This window comes from Rhinoraja longicauda, unplaced genomic scaffold (assembly GCF_053455715.1).
Source record: "Rhinoraja longicauda isolate Sanriku21f unplaced genomic scaffold, sRhiLon1.1 Scf000477, whole genome shotgun sequence".
NCBI lineage: Eukaryota > Metazoa > Chordata > Chondrichthyes > Rajiformes > Arhynchobatidae > Rhinoraja > Rhinoraja longicauda.
Genome location: NW_027601694.1, coordinates 4,487 through 29,464, shown reverse-complemented (window position 1 = coordinate 29,464; position 24,978 = coordinate 4,487). Strand labels below are relative to the sequence as shown.

At 47.3% G+C, this 24,978-nt stretch overlaps 1 protein-coding gene across 1 annotated transcript; it reads right to left on the bottom strand.

The window, feature by feature from the left end:
- Positions 1 to 1,992: 1,992 nt before the first annotated feature.
- Positions 1,993 to 24,295, bottom strand: LOC144591012 (interferon-induced very large GTPase 1-like). Its single transcript, XM_078395360.1, is given in 6 exon segments — positions 1,993 to 6,278; positions 6,280 to 10,031; positions 10,034 to 11,245; positions 11,936 to 12,043; positions 23,984 to 24,037; positions 24,129 to 24,295. Coding segments are annotated over 3 exon segments (8,835 nt in total). The 5' UTR covers positions 10,839 to 11,245; positions 11,936 to 12,043; positions 23,984 to 24,037; positions 24,129 to 24,295; the 3' UTR covers positions 1,993 to 2,000.
- Between the last annotated feature and the right edge of the window lie 683 nt (positions 24,296 to 24,978).

Sequence of the window (24,978 nt, the reverse complement as noted above, 5' to 3'; positions counted from 1 at the left end):
TGGGCAGATAAAACAGTCTGCATTTGACCATGAGAAACTCTAGGTTAACTGAGCAGTGACTCTCGATGATGGTAGTGTGCGTGCACAGTTTTGTTTACATAGATGCACAGACCCCCACCTCTGGTCAGTTGTTCTGTCCGCTCGGAGTATATGATGCCCCATTAGCTCAATAGCGCTATCAGGAACGTTGTTGTTCAGCCATGTTTCCGTGAAAATCATGATGTTGCAGTCCTTAATCCAATTGTGGGAGGTAATCCGCAGCCAGAGTTCATCCATTTTGTTCGCCAATGATCGTACGTTGGCAAGGAAAAGGCTAGGAATTGATGGCCTGTGTGGAGTTAGCTCCAGCCTAGCCTTTAAGCCACCTCGGCATCCACGGCGGTGTTTACGTTCGCTACTCCGTCTATGGGCGCTTCCGATCGGCCGAGCTGGCTTGGTACGCTCTGCTGACCTGGCCAGTTCAGGAGCGAAATGGAGTTCACCTAAAAAGTTGTTATAGTTGCAGGAACCGATGTTTAAAAGCTCCTGTCGGTTGTATGATAAGTGAGCAAGACTATTCCGTGTGAACAGACACGAGACAAATAAGCGAATTACTATAAAATCGCAGATTCTGGTGAGAAACAGGGCGTCGCGATGTGCCCGCACCGCCATTTTACTTTCGGAATGGCAGGCAGTGACTAGTGGGGTACCGCAAGGCTCAGTGCTGGGACCCCAGTTATTTACAGTATATATTAATGATTTGGACGAGGGAATTGAATGCAACATCTCTAAGTTTGTGGATGACACGAAGCTGGGGGGCAGTGTTAGCTGTGAGGAGGACGCTAGGAGGCTGCACAGTGACTTGGATAGATTAGGCGAGTGGGCAAATGCATGGCAGATGCAATATAATGTGGATAAATGTGAGGTTATCCACTTTGGCGGCAAGAACAAGAAAGCAGAGTATTACCTGAATGGTGGCCATTTAGGAAAAGGGGAGATGCAACGTGATCTGGGTGTCATGGTACACCAGTCATTGAAAGCAAGCGTGCAGGTGCAGCAGGCAGTGAAGAAAGCGAATGGTATGTTAGCATTCATAGCGAGAGGATTTGAGTATAGGAGCAGGGAGGTTCTGCTGCAGTTGTACAGGGCCTTGGTGAGACCGCACCTGGAGTATTGTGTACAGTTTTGGTCTCCTAATCTGAGGAAAGACATTCTAGTCTTAGAGGGAGTACAGAGAAGGTTCACCAGATTGATCCCTGAGATGGCAGGACTTTCATATGAAGAAAGACTGGATTATACTCGCTGGAATTTAGAAGACTATGGGGGGATCTTATAGAAACATATAAAATTCTTAAGGGGTTGGAGAGGCTAGATGCGGGAAGATTGTTCCCGATGTTGGGGAAGTCCAGAACTAGGGGTCATAGCTTAAGGATAAGCGGGAAGTCTTTTAGGACCGAGATGAGAAAACATTTCTTCACACAGAGAGTGGTGAGTCTGTGGAATTCTCTGCCACAGAAAGTAGTTGAGGCCAGTTCATTGGCTATATTTAAGAGGGAGTTAGATGTGGCCCTTGTGGCTAAAGGGATCAGGGGGTATGGAGAGAAGGCAGGTACAGGTTACTGAGCTGGATGATCAGCCATGATCATATTGAATGGCGGTGCAGGCTCGAAGGGCCGAATGGCCTACTCCTGCACCTATTTTCTATGTTTCTATCACAGCACCAGGGACCCAGCTTTGATCCTGACCTTGGGTGCTTTCTCCCTGTGACCATGTGGGTTTATTCCGGATGCTCTGGTTACCTCCCGCATCCCAAAGATGTGCAGGTTTGTAGGGCTTGTTTCCATGCTATATCTCTAAAACTAAAACCTAAATCAATCTGAAGAAGAGTCCGGACCCAAAACATCACCGATCCATGTTCTGAGATGTTGCCTGACCTGCTGATTTACTCCAACACTTTGTCGTTCTTTCTTTCAGAGGTAGACAGTATGTCTGTGTCTACCTCTAACCCATCTAAATGGACTTCACCAAGACTGAATGTCTGTGTTATATGTCTTATTCAGATCTTCCCTCACTACATCCCAGTCAATGTTCCAGGCTTCATCGATCTCTGCAGGTTTTGCTCCATATATTTCAGCAAACTTCTTATTGAAAGTGTAGAAAACCTTCTTCCAATAGGATGCTGCCTGTGCGGAAATCTCCCGCTGGATGATCCAGGATTTGTAGTAATCATTGACAGTTTGGTAATCCTTGAAGGGTTTCAATTCCCCATTTGTGGCTTCATTTTTGAATGATCCATTACCTGCGACTGAAGCTGTGCAGACATCAGTTACAAGACGTTCACTTTTTATGAAGTGATAGCCATTGAGTCCTTCAGGTCTGTGCTGCTTACAAGAGTGCTGTGAATGTACCGGGGTCTCTGAGTCACAGAAAACCTCACAGAAAGGACATTTCTTAGTACAGCTGAATAACCCTTTGAACAGCTCTTCATTGGGTTTAATGGATAATTCTCCAATCTTTGCTTGGACATCCCAGCCTGTTACCTCATTGAGGAGTCTCTGCTCCACCTCTTCAATAGATGGCAGAACTGCTTCTGCCCATTTCTTGCCATCACCATCACCGTGAAACAGAACGAGGTTCATTTCATCTTTGGGCATTGAGATCCTGGTGTTTAACTTCTCAACAAACATGTCCAGGAAGCTCTGAACATTTCCAGCAAAGTTCTGCATCACCGCATCCTCAACAACCTCTTTAGCTTGCCCAGTGATCTGTGTGAGGATTCCTTTAGCCAGTCGGGTAAACGTGCTCTCCCCATCACGTTGTGTCCTGCAGTGTTCAATAACCTGCTGATGGAGCCAGTCTTTGGCCAAATTCTCAAGGTCAGTGATATACCGGTGATAGCCATCAAATGTACCCCTTTGTTTCAAGTGCACCAGGAGGGCCACAGTGAAGTTGTTGCGGAGACTGTACTTTCTCTTAGGGTCATTTTGTTTCATATCATCCACGATGTTCACACTCAGAGCCTTGAGGGTGGCGTCTCTGAGAGCTGGCAAGAAACAAGATTGTGCAAACCGTTGTGCTTGTCTCTGGTTCTCATCCTGCTCTGTGTAAATGTCCATGAAGAGATCAAAGTATTGACCCTTCATGTTTCCCAGTCTTTGCCGCGGGTCATGTTTCTGGATGAACCTTGTCTGCATCTCTTGGAATCTTGGTACAGCGTAACCACACAGGTGAAGTTTAAACTCAGCCCTGAATTCCTCACTCATTGTGAAGTTTGGATGTGAAATATTGTTAATTTTCTCCTCGATAATATTCAAAAGATCAATACAATATTTAATGTCATAATTCATGTCCATTTTTGTGATGTTACTGATCCATTGATGGCATTCAATCTCGAGGGACCGTGTTATCATTGCTGCCCGATTAATATCTTTTTGGTGCGAGGATATCCCAATTGTGGTTTTAACATTTCTCATCCATGTCGTGTTGATGTGTTTCCCTTCAATTTGAAAGCACTGGGTTCCCCGTTTACTGAGAGATTTTCTTTCTAGGATTTCATTAATCACCCTTCCTTGAGCTGCTGTGTGGTCTCTGAGAAGATTTTCAATCTCCAGTTCAACGTTTCTTTCTCTGCAGGGCTGATAGTCCAGCTGTGACAGTGTGTCTTGCCACATCTTTCCAAAGGCAGTTTGCAGTTCCTTGTCACCCAACTCCTGATTTGACCCTTTACACTTTAATAAAAGCACCTTGACCTGTTGTTCGATCTTCTGGTGAAATTTATTCCAGATATCATCCACTTCCTGCAGTCCCACACGTCTGTTCACAGCATCCCTACATCTCTGCATTGAATCGTACTGAAGCCGTGAACATAAACTGGAGATGCTGATCTTGAACTCCTCCCTGTATTTCTCCATCAGCTGCACATTATCAGCCCCACTTTCAAACAGAGCTTTTAGTTTATCCAGAGTCTCACCCTCCCTTTTGTTAATCTCCCTCCTGATCTCACGTTCCAGTGTTTGGAGCAGTTGGTTGAGGTCACCACTGGCATTGTTTACTGTGTTTTCAGCCTCATTTACCCAGGAGTGTGTATATTTGCGGAGCTCCCACTCCCAGCCCTTGTACGTCACAGAGAGCCGGTTGTAAGCCTCTGCGAACAGACTGTTCTGGAAGCAGAAAATGAAATTCTCATGTTTCACCTGCTCCCAGAGCCCAGTCATCCATTTGGTGAAGTCTGGGATTGTGAGAGCTCCTTGTTCTGGTTTCCCTTTGAGTAAACATTGAATGAGACTGTTCTTCAGTTGGAAGACGTGTTCACTGTAGCCAGTGTTGACGGCAGCCATTGGGGGCGTACCTTGCCACAGACCAGGGATGTACCAGTTGTCCTTGTCAGCATCGTACTCCATCACATCACAGAACGTTACTCCCTCCAGCTTCTCCAGTTTTGCTGCAGCCTCTGTCATCTTATCCAGCTGTTCCAGGAGTTTCTGACGGCCTCTCAGATTCTGATCGTGTGCACTCACATCCCCAACATTCTGGTGGACAAATATACACTTTGGTCTTTTCCCCGTCAGTTTCATACGGAGTAAGGAATGAACGACAATCTGTAAAATATCTTTCATCTCTGCGATGTTTTCCATGCCTATGTTTACCAACGTTATGTTGCTTAATCCCACCACGAATGTTGCCAGCTCATTGTCGTGTTCATAGCTGTCTGTTAGTGTTGCAAGTTCTGGAGCTCTCAACCCCTCCGTGTCAATGACCAGGATGAAGTCACAGCCCAGCTCCTCCGCCAGGCTCCCTGTGACCTTCATCAGCTGCATGTAGGCCCCTCGAGTACATCTGCCGCTGCTCACAGCAAACCGCAAACAGAACATTGTATTGAGGAGCGTGGACTTGCCCGTGCTCTGAACTCCAATCACTGTCAGCACAAACACTCGGGAAGCACGTCCCACCTTCTCAGCCACTGCTTCCAGTACAGCAGTGATCCATGAAACAGGAACGTTGGAGACGTCTCCATCAATGAGCTCCAGTGGGAACCCATCCAGCAACAGTTCAGCAGCAACACCCGGTAACTGAAGCACATGCGGGTGGATCTGTGTTTGTTGCTTGATGTTGTGTTGTGTCACTGAGAGTTCATAAACCTGGCCCAGTTCTCTCATGAAATGCTCAAGTCCCAGGGAACTATCAGTCATCTTCTGATCCATGTCCTTCAGCTCCTTGACCTTCTGCATTGAGTCTTTGCTCAGTTCTTTATAATCCCTGCGCAACCCTGCCATGATTTCCCTTGATTTACTGTCCAGCATCAGCTTCAGCCACTGCAAGGAAATGGCCCTGTCATCCCCACAAGGACCAGTGAGGTGGTCAATGAACATCTGCATCTCCTCCGACAGGCTCTGTCTGAGCTGAGTTTCCCGGATTCTTTTCTTCTCTTGGTCCAGCTCGTGGTTATACGTCTCTGTGCTTCTGTCCCCACGGAGTTTCATCCGACACTTCTCTTTCTCAACTTTAGACAGCCCTTGCCAGGGCTCTCCATGAAAGGGCAGCACTCTCTTTTTATACCCAGTGATGTCTGCTGGGTCAAGACTGCCCAGTATTTTGGTCAGGTCCTTGGCCCGTTGTATTTCAGGCTGATGTTCATCGACCTGAATCCCACTTTCCCTCGCAATGTCACCCATTTGTTCCAGACTCAGGAAGCTCTGGTCCCTGTCCCTCATTAGAATCACTTGTTCTATCTGAGAACGTAGTTTTTCCACAAGTTTGGCCTCGTTTACATTTGTCCGAACAATGCATTGTTGAGGTTGTAACTTCAGATCTTTGAACAGTTTCTTTACCTGCTCAGGGGTGATGTGTTTCTCACTGATGTGAGTGTTCACTATCAGAAAGAGTTTTGCCGGTGACTGTGCGAGAGAGGTGAGGAATTCTCTTTCCGTCTCACCGATAACGTCAATGAAAATAAAGAGAGCAGCAGAGACTTTTGCCAGAAACCGAGTGTGTCCCTGGTAAGTTTCAGCATCACCTCGGAGGTTGATGAATGCAGCAGCCTCTGGGAAAATGTCCGTGTTGCTCTTCCCAGAAGGTAGATACCAGCTGATCTCAGCCATCCCATCCGATATCCCACGGGGCACATTCCCACATTCCATCCCGGAGTGCAGGAAGATGTTCTGCTGCAGCTGGGTCTGGCTCAAGGTGAGATTGAGGACTCTGGATTTGGACACCGTGCACCTTCCGAGTCTGAGGAAGGAGACCGTTGGCATGGGTGCTGTCACGATGGGCATCTCCACAAAGCGGCTGCTCCCTGGGGGAAGATTGTGGGCACCACATTTTAACAATGGGCCTCATGGCCCAGAGGAGAAGGGTGGCACCAGGCCCTTCCATGGGTCCCCTCACCTTGTCCCTGGGGTAACTGTGCCCTTCCGGCAGCAGAAAGGGCAATGCAAGTTGGCACAGAGACATCTTCAGCATCAGTTCCTGTTGGAGAGAGTGGTCGGCACAAAGGAAAATGGCAGCAATGATATCCAGAGGGTTCATCCCAGAATCTCCTGGCCCTTGTGCAAGAAACAAATAGCTGAAATCTTCTACGTCATCGTTGTTGTCTTTTGAAGACTGAGCAGGGGGCCATTCAGGATTCCTCGCCAGTGAATTAGCTGAGAGGATCATTTGGAGAAATCGCCAAGGAAGATCTTCTGGTCGAGTTGGTTTGCTGTTGTCCAGTTTATCCCAGGATACCTCCCGCATGGACACCAGTGACAGTTTGTGAGGATAATGATCCTGTAAACCCAAATCCCTCACTAGTTGTAGGGGGCTCTGATTTTCAGCCTGGTTATTTCCAGCTGGTGGAACATCAATCATTCCCTCTGGGAGACCTGGTGAATGTTGGTGACATGGATCCTCTGGTTCCCTGCCGTCTCCAGGGTCGGCCTCTCTCTGTGGTTTGGACGTCAGGTCCTTGGCCAGTTGTATTTCAGGCTGATGTTCATCGACCTGAATCCCACTTTCCCTCGCAATGTCAGCCATTTGTTCCAGACTCAGGAAGCTCTGGTCCCCGTCACTCCTGGGAATTACTTGTTTTATCTGAGAACGTAGTTTTTCCACAAATTTGTTCTCGTTTACATTTGTCCGAACAATGCATTGTTGAGGTTGTAACTTCAGATCTTTGAACAGTTTGTTTACCTGCTCAGGGGTGATGTGTTTCTCACTGATGTGAGTGTTCACTATCAGAATGAGTTTTGCCGGTGACTGTGCGAGAGAGGTGAGGAATTCTCTTTCCGTCTCACCGATAACGTCAATGAAAATAAAGAGAGCAGCAGAGACTTTTGCCAGAAACCGAGTGTGTCCCTGGTAAGTTTCAGCATCACCTCGGAGGTTGATGAATGCAGCAGCCTCTGGGAAAATGTCCGTGTTGCTCTTCCCAGAAGGTAGATACCAGCTGATCTCCGCCATCCCATCCGATATCCCACGGAGCACATTCCCACATTCCATCCCGGAGTGCAGGAAGATGTTCTGCTGCAGCTGGGTCTGGCTCAAGGTGAGATTGAGGACTCTGGATTTGGACACCGTGCACCTTCCGAGTCTGAGGAAGGAGACAGTTGGCACGGGTGCTGTCACGATGGGCATCTCCACAAAGCGGCTGCTCCCTGTGGGAGATTGTGGGCACCACATTTTAACAATGGGCCTCATGGCCCAGAGGAGAAGGGTGGCACCAGGCCCTTCCATGGGTCCCCTCACCTTGTCCCTGGGGTAACTGTGCCCTTCCGGAAGCAGAAAGGGCAATGCAAGTTGGCACAGAGACATCTTCAGCATCAGTTCCTGCTGGAGAGAGTGGTCGGCACAGAGGAAAATGGCAGCAATGATATCCAGAGGGTTCATCCCAGAATCTACCGGCCCTTGTGCTTGAATGAAATGGCTGAAATCGTCTACGTCATCGTTGTTGTCTTTTGAAGACTGAGCAGGGGGCCATTCAGGATTCCTCGCCAGTGAATTAGCTGAGAGGATCATTTGGAGAAATCTCCAAGGAAGATCTTCGTGTCGAGTTGGTTTGCTGTTGTCCAGTTTATCCCAGGATACCTCCCGCATGGACACCAGTGAGAGTTTGTGGGGATAATGATCCTGTAAACCCAAATCCCTCACTAGTTGTGGAGGGATCCGATTTTCTGCCTGGTTATTTCCAGTTGGTGCAATACCAATCATTCCCTCTGGGAGACCTGGTGAATGCCGGTGACATGGATCCTCTGATTCCCTGCCGTCTCCAGGGTCGGCCTCTCTCTGTGGTTTGGATGTCAGGTCCTTGGCCCGTTGTATTTCAGGGTGATGTTCATCGACCTGAATCCCACTTTCCCTCGCAATGTCACCCATTTGTTCCAGACTCAGGAAGTTCTGGTCCCCGTCACTCCTGGGAATCACTTGTTTTATCTGAGAACGTAGTTTTTCCACAAGTTCGGCCTCGTTTACATTTGTCCGAACAATGCATTGTTGAGGTTGTAACTTCAGATCTTTGAACAGTTTGTTTACCTGCTCAGGGGTGATGTGTTGCTCACTGATGTAAGTGGTCACTATCAGAAAGAGTTTTGCCGGTGACTGTGCGAGAGAGGTGAGGAATTCTCTTTCCGTCTCACCGATAACGTCAGTGAAAACAAAGAGAGCAGCAGAGACTTTTGCCAGAAACCGAGTGTGTCCCTGGTAAGTTTCAGCATCACCTCGGAGGTTGATGAATGCAGCAGCCTCTGGGAAAATGTCCGTGTTGCTCTTCCCAGAAGGTAGATACCAGCTGATCTCAGCCATCCCATCCGATATCCCACGGAGCACATTCCCACATTCCATCCCGGAGTGCAGGAAGATGTTCTGCTGCAGCTGGGTCTGGCTCAAGGTGAGATTGAGGACTCTGGATTTGGACACCGTGCACCTTCCGAGTCTGAGGAAGGAGACAGCTGGCACGGGTGCTGTCACGATGGGCATCTCCACAAAGCGGCTGCTCCCTGTGGGAGATTGTGGGCACCACATTTTAACAATGGGCCTCATGGCCCAGAGGAGAAGGGTGGCACCAGGCCCTTCCATGGGTCCCCTCACCTTGTCCCTGGGGTAACTGTGCCCTTCCGGAAGCAGAAAGGGCAATGCAAGTTGGCACAGAGACATCTTCAGCATCAGTTCCTGTTGGAGAGAGTGGTCGGCACAGAGGAAAATGGCAGCAATGATATCCAGAGGGTTCATCCCAGAATCTACCGGCCCTTGTGCTTGAATGAAATGGCTGAAATCGTCTACGTCATCGTTGTTGTCTTTTGAAGACTGAGCAGGGGGCCATTCAGGATTCCTCGCCAGTGAATTAGCTGAGAGGATCATTTGGAGAAATCTCCAAGGAAGATCTTCGTGTCGAGTTGGTTTGCTGTTGTCCAGTTTATCCCAGGATACCTCCCGCATGGACACCAGTGAGAGTTTGTGAGGATAATGATCCTGTAAACCCAAATCCCTCACTAGTTGTGGAGGGATCCGATTTTCTGCCTGGTTATTTCCAGTTGGTGCAATACCAATCATTCCCTCTGGGAGACCTGGTGAATGCCGGTGACATGGATCCTCTGATTCCCTGCCGTCTCCAGGGTCGGCCTCTCTCTGTGGTTTGGATGTCAGGTCCTTGGCCCGTTGTATTTCAGGGTGATGTTCATCGACCTGAATCCCACTTTCCCTCGCAATGTCACCCATTTGTTCCAGACTCAGGAAGTTCTGGTCCCCGTCACTCCTGGGAATCACTTGTTTTATCTGAGAACGTAGTTTTTCCACAAGTTCGGCCTCGTTTACATTTGTCCGAACAATGCATTGTTGAGGTTGTAACTTCAGATCTTTGAACAGTTTCTTTACCTGCTCAGGGTTGATGTGTTGCTCACTGATGCAAGTGGTCACTATCAGAAAGAGTTTTGCCGGTGACTGTGCGAGAGAGGTGAGGAATTCTCTTTCCGTCTCACCGATAACGTCAGTGAAAACAAAGAGAGCAGCAGAGACTTTTGCCAGAAACCGAGTGTGTCCCTGGTAAGTTTCAGCATCACCTCGGAGGTTGATGAATGCAGCAGCTCTGGCAAAATGTCCGTGTTGCTCTTCCCAGAAGGTAGATACCAGCTGATCTCAGCCATCCCATCCGATATCCCACGAGGCACATTCCCACATTCCATCGCGGAGTGCAGGAAGATGTTCTGCTGCAGCTGGGTCTGGCTCAAGGTGAGATTGAGGACTCTGGATTTGGACACCGTGCACCTTCCGAGTCTGAGGAAGGAGACAGTTGGCACGGGTGCTGTCACGATGGGCATCTCCACAACGCGGCTGCTCCCTGTGGGAGATTGTGGGCACCACATTTTAACAATGGGCCTCATGGCCCAGAGGAGAAGGGTGGCACCAGGCCCTTCCATGGGTCCCCTCACCTTGTCCCTGGGGTAACTGTGCCCTTCCGGCAGCAGAAAGGGCAATGCAAGTTGGCACAGAGACATCTTCAGCATCAGTTCCTGCTGGAGAGAGTGGTCGGCACAGAGGAAAATGGCAGAAATGATATCCAGAGGGTTCATTCCAGAATCTCCTGGCCCTTTCACTTCAAATAAATCACTGAAGTCTTTATCGTCACTGCTGTGACCGTCTGTGGACTGAGCAGGGGGCCATTCAGGATTCCTCGCCAGTGAATTAGCTGAGAGGATCATTTGGAGATATTGCCAAGGAAGTTCTTCTGGTCGAGTTGGTTTGCTGTCGTCCAGTTTATCCCAGGATACCTCCCGCATGGACACCAGTGACAGTTTGTGAGGATAATGATCCTGTAAACCCAAATTCCTCACAAGTTGTGGAGTGTTCAGGTTTCCAGACCAGCTATTTAAAGTTGATGAAACACTCTCCATTCCCTCTGACTGGGTGAATGTACTTCCTGGGATCTGTAAGCTCTTTCCCAGAGAGGTGGTTCTTTACCTGGAATTCCCAGGATGTCAGGGCTCCTGTCTTGTTTGTTGCACTTGGGTGAATCTTCACCAGTTGTACGTTTCTGTCCCAGTATCTACCTTGAGGCCTGGGCTCCTATTCCACAATATCGCACGGTGCCTGGATACTGGCCCAGGATTTATCCAGTTGTCCAATCTCCTGTCCTGGGATATTTCACAGACCCCAGACTACCAAGTTGTGATGTGTTGGAGTGCTGGAGTTCCTATCCTGGAATCACAGGGCTGGTCACTTCTTTGGCTCTGACTGACGATCCTCTTGTTGTCCTGGCACCGTGTGTCAAGTACAGTCAGTGTGGGATCACCGTGGGTACCTGGAATTGGTCACCAGAATTATACCTGGCCTTGGAATTGGATTATTATTGTCATGTGTATTGAGATACAGTAAAAAAACTCTGCATACAATCCAGTCAAATCATTCTATACATGATACAATGAAGCTTTACAAAAGTACAACGGGTAGCACAAAAAGAAATATACCAGTGTGGAATATAGTCTACCGGATTACAGTTACAGAGAAAGTGCAGATTAAAATGTGCAAGAACCTCAATGAGCTATTGCTGTTGGTTTATTATTGGTATTACTGTTGTTAGATTGTGAGACTGGGATTATCCCTTTATTTTATGGGAGGACCATTCAATAATCTGACAGCAGCAGGGAAGTAGTTGCTCCTGAATGTGCTAGTATGTGTCTTCATGCTTTTGTAGTCTCTGCCTGACGGAAGAGTGGGAAAAGTGGGAATGACCCTGGTATGAGTGGTCTTTGATGATGTTGGCTGTTTTCCTGAGGTAGCGTGAAGTGTTAATGTAGTCCATGGGGGGAGGGGGGGTCTGATCTATCTGATGGGCTGGGCTACATCCACAACTCTGTAATATCTTGTCGTCTTGGGCAGAGTTTCTAAAGTTTCCAAACCAAGTCGTAATGCATCTGGATAGAATGCTTTCTGATGTGTGTCTTTTTTGAGAACATATTTGAAGGATTGTATACAAACCTGGTGCCCTTACCTAATGAAAGGTGCACTTTCAATAGAGGGAGTGCATTGAAGATTTTCCAGACAGTTTCCTGGGGTAAAATCAGAGAATCCAGGAAGTGCTCAGGGGTTCAGGCAGTGTCTATGGAGAGAGAAACAGAGACCAAGTTTCAGGTTTACACGGGTTTGTCACATGAGGAGAAATAGAGTAAAGCTGGCCTCTATTCTTGGTGTTCAAAAGACAGCGATCTTGCAGAAACTTGTGAAATTCTACCATGCTTGATAGACTGGACACAGGGAGGAGGTTTCTCCTGGCTGTGGTATCCAGGGTCGGGGTCACAATCTCAGAGTAAGGGTGGGCTATAAATGACCAAGGTGAGGAGAAACCTCTTCATCTGGAGGCTGGTGGATCTTCAGAGTTCTTGACCCCAGAGTTCTCTGGAGACTCAGTCACTGAGTTCATTCAAAACAGTGTAGGAACGAACTGCAGATGCTGTTTCAAATCGAAGATAGTTACAAAATGCTGGAGTAACTCAGCGGGCAGGCAGCATCTCTGGAGAGAAGGAATGGGTGATGTTTGGGGTCGAGACCCTTCTTCAGACTGATGTCAGGGGAGTGGGCGGTACAGAGATAGGATGTAGTCGGAGACAGTAAGACTGGTGGGCTCTCTGGAAAGGGGGAGGGGATAGAGAGAGGGAAAGCAAGGGCTACTTGAAGTTAGAGAATTCAATGTTCATAGCGCTGGGCTGTAAGCTCACTCTGACAATGGAGGATGCCCAGGACAGAAAGGTCAGTGTGGGAATGGGAGGGGAAGTTAAAGTGTTGAGCAACCGGGAGATCCGGGAGGTTTAGGTGGACTGGGCAGAGGTGTTCAGCGTAACGATTGCCGAGCCTGCGCTTTGTCTCGCCGATATACAGGAGTCCACACCTGGAACAGGGGAAACATGAAATGGTGTCAAGTTAGGAAGAGGGGATGTAATGGTGTCAAGTTAGGAAGAGGGGATGTTCAACGAGATCTGGGTGTCCGAGTGCATCAGTCACTGAAAGGAAGCATGCAGGTACAGCAGGCAGTGAAGAAAGCCAATGGAATGTTGGCTTTCATTACAAGAGGAGTTGAGTATAGGAGCAAAGAGGTCCTTCTACAGTTGTAACGTGCCCTGGTGAGACCGCACCTGGAGTACTGTGTGCCGTTTTGGTCTCCAAATTTGAGGAAGGATATTCTTGCTATTGAGGGCGTGCAGCGTAGGTTCACTAGGTTAATTCCCGGAATGGCGGGACTGTCATATGTTGAAAGGCTGGAGCAATTAGGCTTGTATACACTGGAATTTAGAAGGATGAGGGGGGATCTTATTGAAACATATAAGATAATTAGGGGATTGGACACATTAGAGGCAGGAAACATGTTCGCAATGTTGGGGGAGTCCAGAACAAGGGGCCACAGTTTAAGAATAAGGGGTAGGCCATTTAGAACGGAGATGAGGAAGAACTTTTTCAGTCAGAGAGTGGTGAAGGTGTGGAATTCTCTGCCTCAGAAGGCAGTGGAGGCCAGTTCGTTGGATGCTTTCAAGAGAGAGCTGGATAGAGCTCTTAAGGATAGCGGAGTGAGGGGGTATGGGGTGAAGGCAGGAACGGGGTACTGATTGAGAGTGATCAGCCATGATCGCTTTGAATGGCGGTGCTGGCTTGAAGGGCTGAATGGCCTACTCCTGCACCTATTGTCTATTGAGGTTGGGAAGAGGTGCAAGTGAACCTCTGATACAGTAGATGAGGTTGGAGGAGGTGCAAGTGAACCTCTTGGACCATCTCCGACATCTCCCTACTGTTTCTATATCTCACCGCCTCCATCACAAGAGACAGACTATCGACATACATCTAGAACAAACCTACTGACTCCCATAGCTTCTTATGTAAGAAAGATCTGCAGATGCTGGTTTAAATCGAAGGTAGACACAAAATGCTGGAGTAACTCAGCGGGTCAGGCAGCACCTCGGGAGAGAAGGAATGGGTGACTTTTCGGGTCGAGACCCTTCTTGAGACTGATGTCAGGGGAGGGGGTGGGACAAAGTTAGAATGTAGTCAGAGACAGTAGTCGGAGTTAAATGTAGTCGGAGACATCACGCTGATAAATCCCCAGGGCCTGATGGTCTGCATCCCAGGGTACTTAAGGAGGTGGCGCTAGAAGTTGTGGACGCATTGGTGATCATTTTCCAATGTTCTATATATTCAGGATCAGTTCCGGTGGATTGAGGGGTAGCTAATGTTGTCCCACTTTTCAAGAAAGGAGGGAGAGAGAAAACGGTAAATTATAGACCAGTTAGTCTGACATCAGTGGTGGGGAACATGTTGGAGTCAATTATTAAAGACGAAATTGCAGAGCATTTGGATAGCAGTAACAGGATCATTCCAAGTCACCATGGATTTACGAAGGGGAAATCATGCTTGACTAATCTTCTGGAATTTTTTGAGGATGTAACTAGGAAAATTGACCGGGGAGAGCCAGTGGATGTAGTGTACCTCGACTTTCAGAAAGCCTTCGACAAGGTCCCACATAGGAGATTAGTGGGCAAAATGAGAGCACATGGTATTGGAGGTAGGGTACAGACATGGATAGAAAATTGGTTGGCAAACAGAAAGCAAAGAGTGGGGATAAATGGGTTCCTTTCAGAATGGAAGGCAGTGACAAGTGGGGTACTGCAAGGCTCAGTGCTGGGACCGCAGCTATTTACAATATACATTAATGACTTGGATGAAGGGATTAAAAGTAACATTAACAAATTTGTAGATGACACAAAGCTGGGTGGCAGTGTGAACTGTGAGGAAGATGCTATGAGGTTGCAGGATGACTCAGACAGATTGTGTGAGTGGGCGGATCCATGGCAGATGCAGTTTAATGTGGATAAATGTGAGGTTATCCACTTTGGTGGTAAGAATAGGAAGGCAGAATATTATCTGAATGGTTTCAAGTTAGGAAAAGGGGACGTACAACGAGATCTGGGTGTCCTAGTGCATCAGTCACTGAAAGGAAGCATGCAGGTACAGCAGGCAGTGAAGAAAGCCAATGGAATGTTGGCCTTCATAACAAGAGGAGTTGAGTATAGGAACAAAGAGGTCCTTTTGCCGTTATACAGGGCCCTAGTGAGACCGCACCTGGAGTACTGTGTGCAGTTGTAGTCTCCAAATTCAAGGAAGGATATTCTTGCTATTGAGGGAGTGCAGCGTAGGTTCTTTAGGTTAATTCCCGGAATGGCGGGACTGTCGTATGTTGAAAGACTAGGCTTGTATACACTGGAATTTAGATGCGACTAGGCTTGTATACACTGGAATTTAGAAGGATGAGAGGGGATCTTATTGAAACATATAAGATTATTAAGGGATTGGACACGTTAGAGCCAGGAAACATGTTCCCAATGTTGGGGGAGTCCAGAACAAGGGGCTACAGTTTAAGAATAAGGTGTAGGCCATTTAGAACGGAGATGAGGAAAATCTTTTTCAGTCAGAGTGTTGTAAATCTGTGGAATTCTCTGCCTCAGAAGGCAGTGGAGGCCAATTCTTTGGATGCTTTCAAGAGAGAGCTAGATAGAGCTCTTAAAGATAGCGGAGTCAGGGGGTATGGGGAGAAGGCAGGAACGGGGTACTGATTGAGAATGATCAGCCATGAACACATTGAATGGTGGTGCTGACTCGAAGGGCCGAATGGCCTATTCCTGCACCTATTGTCTTTTGTCTATTGTCTAAGTTGGAGAAGTCAATGTTCATACCGCTGGGGTGTAAACTACCCAAGCAAAATATGAGGTGCTGTTCCCCCAATTTGTTCTGAACCTCACTCTGACAACGGAGGAGGCCCAGGACAGAAAGGTCACATTGGGAATGGGACAGATGCAGTGTAATGTAGATAAATGTGAGGTTATCCACTTTGGCGGCAAAAATAAGGAGGCAGATTATTATCTCAATGGTGTCAGGTTAGGTAAGTGGGAACTGCAGCGAGACCTGGGTGTCCTTGTACACCAGTCACTGAAAGTAAACGTGCAGGTACAGCAGGCAGTGAAGAAATCTAATGGCATGTTGGCCATCATAACAAGAGGATTTGAGTACAGGAGTATAGGGCCTTGGTAAGACCCCATCTGGATTATTGTGTGCAGTTTTGGTCTCCTAATTTGAGGAATGACATCCTTGCTATTGTGGCAGTGCAGCGTAGGTTCACCAGGTTAATCCCTGGGATGGAGGGACTGTCATATGTAATTTAGTGACTGATATAAGCAAGACTTGCACAAGGGGTGCATCCCTGTTGAGGGAAGTGCCCTGTGAGAAAAGTGCGAGTCTTTGGCTTCGAGTCTTCGGCGAGGAGGCTGAGGTGAGGAGATTACGCTTGTTTTTGAGCCTGAATTGTTTTTTGACACTAAAGTAATGGCGGATAAGTTGGTGCAGTGTGTTTCCTGCTGGAGCTTCTGGGAGCTACACCTGCAAGAACTGTGTCCAGGTGCAGCTCCTGAATAGACGTGTGGCGGAGTTGGAAAAGCAGCTGCATGACCTCAAGGCCATCCGGGAATGCGAGTTTCCTGGACATGTCCTACTGCGAGGCTGTCACGCCAAGGGTCCAGGTCGAGCGAAGGTGGGAGACTGTTTCAGGGGGGAGCGAACGTGGACTACAGGAGACCCCGGTCGGTGGCTGACAAGGGAAGTCAAGGACAGCATAAAAATAAAAGAGAAGAAGTACAACAAAGCAAAGAAGAGTGGGAAGCCAGAGGATTGGGACTCTTTTAAAGAGCAACAGCAGATGACTAAGAAGGCAATACGGGGAGAAAAGATGAGGTACGAGGGTAAACTAGACAATGATATAAAGGAGGATAGTAAAAGCTTTTTTAGGTATGTAAAGAGGAAAAAAATAGTCAAGGCAAATGTGGGTCCCTTGAAGACAGAAGCGGGGGAATTTATTATGGGGAACAAGGAAATGGCAGGCGAGTTGAACCGGTACTTTGGATCTGTCTTCACTAAGGAAGATACAAGCAATCTCCCAGATGTTCTAGTGGCCAGAGATCCTAGGGTGATGGAGGAACTGAAGGAAATCCACATTAGGCAGGAAATGGTGTTGGGTAGACTCATGGGACTGAAGGCTGATAAATCCCCAGGGCCTGATGGTCTGCATCCCAGAGTACTTAAGGAGGTGGCTCTAGAAATTGTGGACGCATTGGTGATCATTTTCCAATGTTCTATAGATTCAGGATCATTTCCTGTGGATTGGAGGGTAGCAAATGTTGTCCCACTTTTTAAGAAAGGAGAGAGAAAGAAAACGGGAAACTATAGACCAGTTAGTCTGACATCAGTTGTGGGGAAGATGCTGGAGTCAATCATAAAAGACGAAATCGCGGAGCATTTGGATAGTAGTAACAGGATCGTTCTGAGTCAGCATGGATTTACGAAGGGGAAATCATGCTTGACTAATCTTCTGGAATTCTTTGAGGATGTAACTAGGAAAATTGACCGGGGAGAGCCGGTGGATGTGGTGTACCTTGACTTTCAGAAAGCCTTTGACAAGGTTCCACATTGGAGATTAGTGGGCAAATTTAGAGCACATGATATTGGAGGTAGGGTACTGACATGGATAGAAAATTGGTTGACAGACAGAAAGCAAAGAGTGGGGATAAATGGGTCCCTTTCAGAATGGCAGGCAGTAACTAGTGGGGTACCGCAAGGCTCGGTGCTGGGACCGCAGCAATTTACAATATACACATTAATGACTTGTTAATGAAGTTTTATCCTACAAATTGAGAGGGAGAAGGGAAAATCGGAAGTGTCAGTATTACAGTATAGCAAAGGGGATTACATAAGGCAGGAGCTGGCCAGAATTGACTGGAAGGAGGCCCTAGCAGGGAAGACGGTGGAACAGCAATGGCAGGTATTCCTGGGAATAATGCAGAAGTTGCAGGATCAATTTATCCCAAAGAGGAGGAAAGATTCTAAGGGGAGTAAGAGGCTCCCGTGGCTGACAAGGGATGTCAAGGACAGCATAAAAATAAAAGAGAAGAAGTATAACATAGCAAAGAAGAGTGGGAAGCCAGAGGATTGGGACTCTTTTAAAGAGCAACAGAAGATGACTAAAAAGGCCATACGGGGAGAAAATTTGAGGTACGAGGGTAAACTAGCCAATAATATAAAGGCGGATAGTAAAAGCTTTTTTAGGTATGTGAAGAGGAAAAAAATAATCAAGGCATCCCTTGAAGACAGAAGCAGGGGAATTTATTATGTGGAACAAGGAAATGGCAGACGAGTTGAACCGGTACTTTGGATCTGTCTTCAATTATAAAAGACGAAATTGCAGAGCATTTGGATAGCAGTAACAGGATCGTTCCGAGTCAGCATGGATTTATGAAGGGGAAATCATGCTTGACTAATCTACTGGAACTTTTTGAGGATGTAACTAGGAAAATTGACAGGGGAGAGCCAGTTAATGTGCTGTATCTCAACTTTCAGAAAGCCTTCGACAAGGTCCCACATAGGAGATTGGTGGGCAAATTTAGAGCACATGGTTTTGGAGGTAGGGTACTGACATGGATAGAAAATTGGTTGATAGACAGAAAGCAAAGTGTGGGGATAAATGGGTCCCTTTCAGAAAGGCAGGCATTGACCAGTGGGGTACCGCAAGGCTCGGTGCTGGGACCGCAGCTATTTACAATATACATCAATTACTTGGATGAAGGGATTAAAAGTACCATTAGCAAATTTGCAGATGATACAAAGCTGGGTGGCAGTGTGAACTGTGAGGAAGATGCTATGAGGTTGCAGGGTGACTTGGACAGGTTGTGTGAGTGGGCGGATGCATGGCAGATGCAGTTTAATGTGGATACGTGTGAGGTTATCCACTTTGGTGGTAAGAATAGGAAGGCAGAGTATTATCTGAATGGTGTCAAGTTAGGAAAAGGGGATGTACAACGAGATCTGGGTGTCCTAGTGCATCAGTCACTGAAAGGAAGCATGCAGGTACAGCAGGCAGTGAAGAAAGCCAATGGAATGTTGGCCTTCATAACAAGAGGAGTTGAGTATACGAGCAAAGAGGTCCTTCTGCAGTTGTACAGGGCCCTAATGAGACCTCACCTGGAGTACCGTGTGCAGTTTTGGACTCCAAATTTGAGGAAGGATATTCTTGCTATTGAGGGCGTGCAGCGTAGGTTTACTAGGTTAATTCCCGGAATGGCTGGACTGTCATATGTTGAAAGACTGGAGCGACTAGGCTTGTATACACTGGAATTTAGAAGGATGAGAGGAGATCTTATCGAAATGTATAAGATTATTATGGGGTTGGACATGTTAGAGGCAGGAAACATGTTCCCAATGTTGGCGGAGTCCAGAACAAGGGGCCACAGTTTAAGAATAAGGGGTAGGCCATTTAGAACTGAGATGAGGAAAAACTTTTTCAGTCAGACAGTTGTGAATCTGTGGAATTCTCTACCTCAGAAGGCAGTGGAGGCCAATTCTCTGAATGCATTCAAGAGAGAGCTAGATAGAGCTGTTAAGGATAGCAGAGTCAGGGGGTATGGGGAGAAGACAGGAATGGGGTACTGATTGAGAATGATCTGCCATTATCACATTGAATGGTGTTGCTGGCTCGAAGGGCCGAATGGCCTCCTCCTGCACCTATTGTCTATTGTCTCGACACAAAATGTCACCCATTCCTTCTCTCCAGAGAAGCTGCCTGTCCTGCTGAGTTACTTTAGCATTTAGTGTCTATCTTCATTCAAAACAGTGATTTACAACAGCAGTACGGATTACATGCTAATAATTATTTTAGATATTTACAACTTAGAGATTATGTAAAACTACACATGCAAGAATATAAATCTAGAGGTCCAGAAACTCTTGATGTATGCCTGAATCGACATTATAATTCAAATAAATTAATATCCTTTATTTATAATACTCTCCTAGATACTGACATTCCGTCATCAGAATCATATAGACGAGCATGGGAGGACGAATTGAACCAACTCATAATGCAAGATATATGGGATGAAAGTTTACAACACATACACCAATGTTCATTAAATACTAGACATTCCTTAATACAATTTAAAATAATACATAGACTACATTATTCGAAGACTAAATTAAATAGGATTTTTCCTAGTATCTCTCCAATTTGTGATAAATGTCAATTTCAAGAAGCTAATTTAACTCATATTTTTGTAACGCATAAAAATGCAAAATTTCTGATTGGATATTTTAAAAATAGTTTCTAAAGTTATCGATAAGCAATTGGATATGGATCCAAAATTAATAATATTAGGATTATCAGAACATATTACAAACTTTACAACAAGTTAGGTACATTTTCTTGATTACAGTTTAATAACTGCGAAAAAATTAATACTTAAATTTTGGAAAAAAACAATAACCCCCACATTTAAAATGTGGATTACGGAAATGACAGAGACCTTGCATTTGGAACAAATAAGATTTGCCTTAATTGACAAACCTGATTTATTTTTTAAAATATGGTCTCCATTTATTGAATTTTTAGAAAAGTAAATGGGTTTGACACAGGACTAAAATAATTTTTTTAAATTAAAAGTTGAAACTTGAGTTTAGGGTTGGATGTACAACTGTGGTTATTGTCTCCCGGATCTACCCCCTTCAATTTCTATAGTTATAACTTTTTTTAAATTCTCTCTTCCCAATAGTTTATAGTTTTTTTTTCTTTCTTCTTTATTTTTATTTTCTCTCTTTAAAATTTTTAAAATTGAAGCTATGTAAGAACTTTGTAACAAATTTGTCTTTTATTTCTATCTGTACATATGCTTTTCAAAAAAAACAACAACAAAAAAACAGTGATTGATTGAATCCAACAGGCCACGGGAACTAAGTGTGCAGCAGTGGTGAGTGAGGTGAACCTGGAAGAGAGGATCTGGAGAGACGGATGCATAAATATATCTGACCCAGCTCCCGGAGACCAGCAGCAGAGCTGGAGGGGATGTCATGGATCAGACAGTGATGCCTGGCAGTGGTGGCAGCTACATGGTGAGTAGCAAATGTGGATAGTTCTATTTCTGCTTCCTACCATCATTCACTGATGTGAGAGTAAAGGTTGGGGTGATAAATTGTAACAGGTAGAATTGAGAGGAAGAAGGTGGTTAGTGTAACCAGCACTCTAAATGAAAGTGAGTGACAAAGGGCTTAGTCCAAGATGTCCAATGGTCAATATGTGGGGAATCATAAATTCCCAGTTCCCTGTTGGCCATGTGTGCAGGAGGGATGACCCACTTCAGCTCCTGACTGGATGCATTGGCCATTTGAAGTCATAGATTCATCGAGCTGTATGACACGGAACAGGCCATTTGGATGAATTCCACCATGTTGCCCAACCAAGCTCGTCCCTCTTGCCTGCTCCTCACTGATATCCCTCCAAATCTTTCCTATCCATGTACCTGTCCCAGTATCTTTGAAATGTTGTAATTGTACCTGCCTGCAGTTTACCCCCGAACAGCTCGACCCATAAACCACCATCCTGTGTGTAAATAATGCCCCACAAATCCCTTTTCAAATCTTTCCCCTCTCACCTTTGACCTGTGCCCTCTAGTTTTAGAGTCCCCTATCCTGGTAAAAAAGACTGGATGTTTACCTTATCTGTGCCACCCCTCAGCCTCATGCACTCCAGGGTAAACAGGCCCAGCCTATCCAGCCTCTATCTAGCACAGTATTTGCGGATATCACAAATCTCCTGCGGTGCTGCCTGACCAGCTGAGTTACTCCAGCATTTTGTGATACCTTCGTTCACCAACCGCCACAACAGATCCATGGCTGATGCCATCTGCCTGGCCCAACACTAACCCATGCTGACCAAGAATAGAACTATGGCCACTGGTCCCAAAGTGCTTCCCTGAGACATCTCCATCACTTGCCCTGCCCTATTTCACAAGAGTAGATCAAGCATGGCTCTCTCCATAGCAGGTCATCTATGTAGTACATGAATACAGTTCCTGAACACTCTTCATTTCCACCCATCGATGACCTTAACACTTTGGTAGTCCTAGTCTGTATTAAGAAAGTTAAAATTTCCTAATATGACCAGTCTGCTGTTTATACAACTCTCCACAATCTCCTGCCATATTTTTGTTCCTCTAATTCCTGTTGCTTATTTGGAGGCCTATAGAACGGCTTCAACGAGATGATCATCTCCTCCTGATTTCTCAGCTTCCCCCATAAACTGGGTTGTACAGGAGTCCCTCATGGCCATCCTTGTCTCAAACAGATGCACCATGCTGCTTATTGCATGGATTTGGTCTCTCAAATGGGGAAAACACACATGTGGCACATCTGTAGTGTCTCTCCAAACCTTCCTATCAATGTACCTGTCTAAATATCTTCAAACATTGTTATCCTCGAGAGGGAAGGTGAGCAGCCGGAAGTAGTTGTGCATGTAAGCACAAATGAGGTGGGTAAGAAGAGGTAGGAGGTTCTGCAACGTGAGTACAGAGAACCAGGCAGGAGGCTGAACAGCTGGACTTCTAGGGTGGTTATCTCCGTGTTGCTTCCAGTACCCCGTGCTAGTGAGCGTAGGAACAGGGAGATAGGGGATCTGAATGTGTGGCTGAGGAGTTGGTGCTGGGGCCGGGGTTTAGATTCCTAGATCAGTGGAATCTCTTCGGGGACAGGGGTGACCTGTACAAAGGGGATGTGTTGCACCTCAATTGGAAGGGGACTGACATTCTGGCAGGCAGGTATGCTACTGCTACACGGGTGTGTTTAAACTAAACTGGGGGGATGGAGTCAACAACGTGGAAGCGTATGTGTGCAGCTATCGGGAAAGAGAGTGTAGGAAAAGTCACATTTAAACTCTCAGGGCAGGGGAATGATTCTAAGTCATGTGGTTTCTGTGAAAACCAAAGGGGGTGGTTGGGGTCGGGTGAAACTGAAAGCACAAGCTCTCAGTAAAACAAGGCACATTCTGGGCAGAGGTCACACTGAGTACCTTCAAGATTGTAATCTCTGCATTGCTTCTGGTCTCACATGCTCCTGAATATAGGAATATAGAGTTGTAAATCTGTGGAATTCTCTGCCGAGTTGTAAATCTGTGGAATTCTCTGCCTGGGAAGGCAATGGAGGCCAGTTCTCTGAATGCATTCAAGAGAGAGATAGATAGAGCTCTTAAGGATAGCAGAGTCAGGGGGTATGGGGAGAAGGCAGGAACGGGGTACTGATTGAGAATGATCAGCCATGATCACATTGAATGGTGGTGCTGGCTCGAAGGGCCGAATGGCTTCCTCCTGCACCTGTTGTCTTTAGGCCAGATGAATGTGTGGCCAAAGGGGTGGTGGAGGAGGGAGGGCTTTGGATGCTGGGACATGGACATTTGTGGAGTGGGTGCAGCCTCTACTAGCAGGTCAGTTTGCACCTGAATGGGGCAAGGTCCAATATCCTTGCTGGTAGTTTTACTCCTGTTGTTGGGAAGGTTTTAAACTAATTTGGTCGGGGGAAATGGGGCTTAGACTAGATGTGCGATTGAGGGTAAGTTTCAGTCAAATGTAGAAACATCCCCCACTCCATCCCCCCCTTAACACTCCCCAAAACCTCTCCTTCATTGGTCTAACACCCTCCCCCCCCCCCCACTCACTCTCCCTTCCTCTGCACCCCTCGCCCCTCCCCCCACTCCTCCAACCCCCCCCCCTCCCCCACCAACCCCCCCCCCCCCCCACCCCACCCCCCCCCCCCCCTCACTCCCCTCCCCACCCCCCCCCCCCCCTCCCACCCACTGATCCACACCATCCCATTCGGACCCGTTATGTTCTGTGTAAGTACAGGGGCTCCTCAGCTTCCAATGGGGTTCCGTTCCGAGGAACCCATCGGACACCGAATGTATTGTAAGTGGAGATACATTGAAAACGCACGATCGCATCTCCGGAAGCGAGCGGCGGCGGCTGCGGGTCCCTGCCGTCTGCACCATCGCAAAGGTGAACTATCCCACGTCAAACCATCGTAACCCACCTCCGATCACACGATCTCACCGCTCCCACTCTACCTGTCCATCCTTCTATACCTCCGTCGTGCCAATCCCACAGCTACTGCCGGTCTCCGTCCCCTCTCTTGGCCTTACCTCTCACCAGAGTAGTGTCTGTGGCTCCGATCACACGATCTCACCGCCCACACTCTGCCAGAAATAACATTGGAAGGTGAGTGAACTGAACACCAGAGACAGCACTGAATAAGTGTAACGCAGACCAATAGACAGCAAAACGCACAGTGACTGATTACCAGCTCCTTCCTTCAGTGTCCCGGACAGGTGAGTGGCTGCTTCAGGTTGTCAGTGTGACTTCTGCCCACGTTGTGCCTTGGTTTACTGAGAGCTTCAGTGCTTTCAGTTTCACCCCAACCACAGTGCTTTCAGTTTCACCCCAACCACAGTGCTTTCAGTTTCACCCCAACCACATCCTTGGCTTTTCACAGAAACCATGTGACTCTGTGGGTTTCAGATTTGCGTAACAAGGAGAGGCTGGGGATTTATTCATGGATCATTGGAGGCTGAAGCGTGACTTTACAGAAGTTAATAAAACCACGAGTGTCAGTGTTGGGATGGTTTTTGTTTCTGTTTTTGGCTGTGTATGTGGGGGGGGGGGAAACCTTTCTTTTATTAGGTCTCTTCCCCGGGGCGCAGCTCGCCCGCGGGGCCTTCCATCGCCCGGCGCGGCTCGGCCGCTGGACTTAACATCGCCAGCGCGGCTCGGCTGCGGGACGTTTCAGTGCCCGGCGCCGCTCGGCTGCGGGACTTAACATCGCGGGACGTTTCGGTGCCCGGTGCGGCTCGGCTGCGGGACGTTTCAGTGCTCGGCTGCGGGACTTAACATCGCCGGCGCGGCTCGGCTGCGGGACGTTTCGGTGCCCGGCGCGGCTCGGCCGCTGGACTTAACATCGCCCGGTGCGGCCGCGGGACGTTTCGAGCTGTCTGTCCGTGGGTGCGGGGGGAGGAGAGGGGAAGTTTTGTTGCCTCCATCACAGTGAGGGGGTGTTTGGAGTCACTGTGATGGATGTTTGTGTTGGGGTCGTGTGTCCTGTGTTCTTTTCTGTGACTGCTGAAATTTCGTTCGGTGTTGT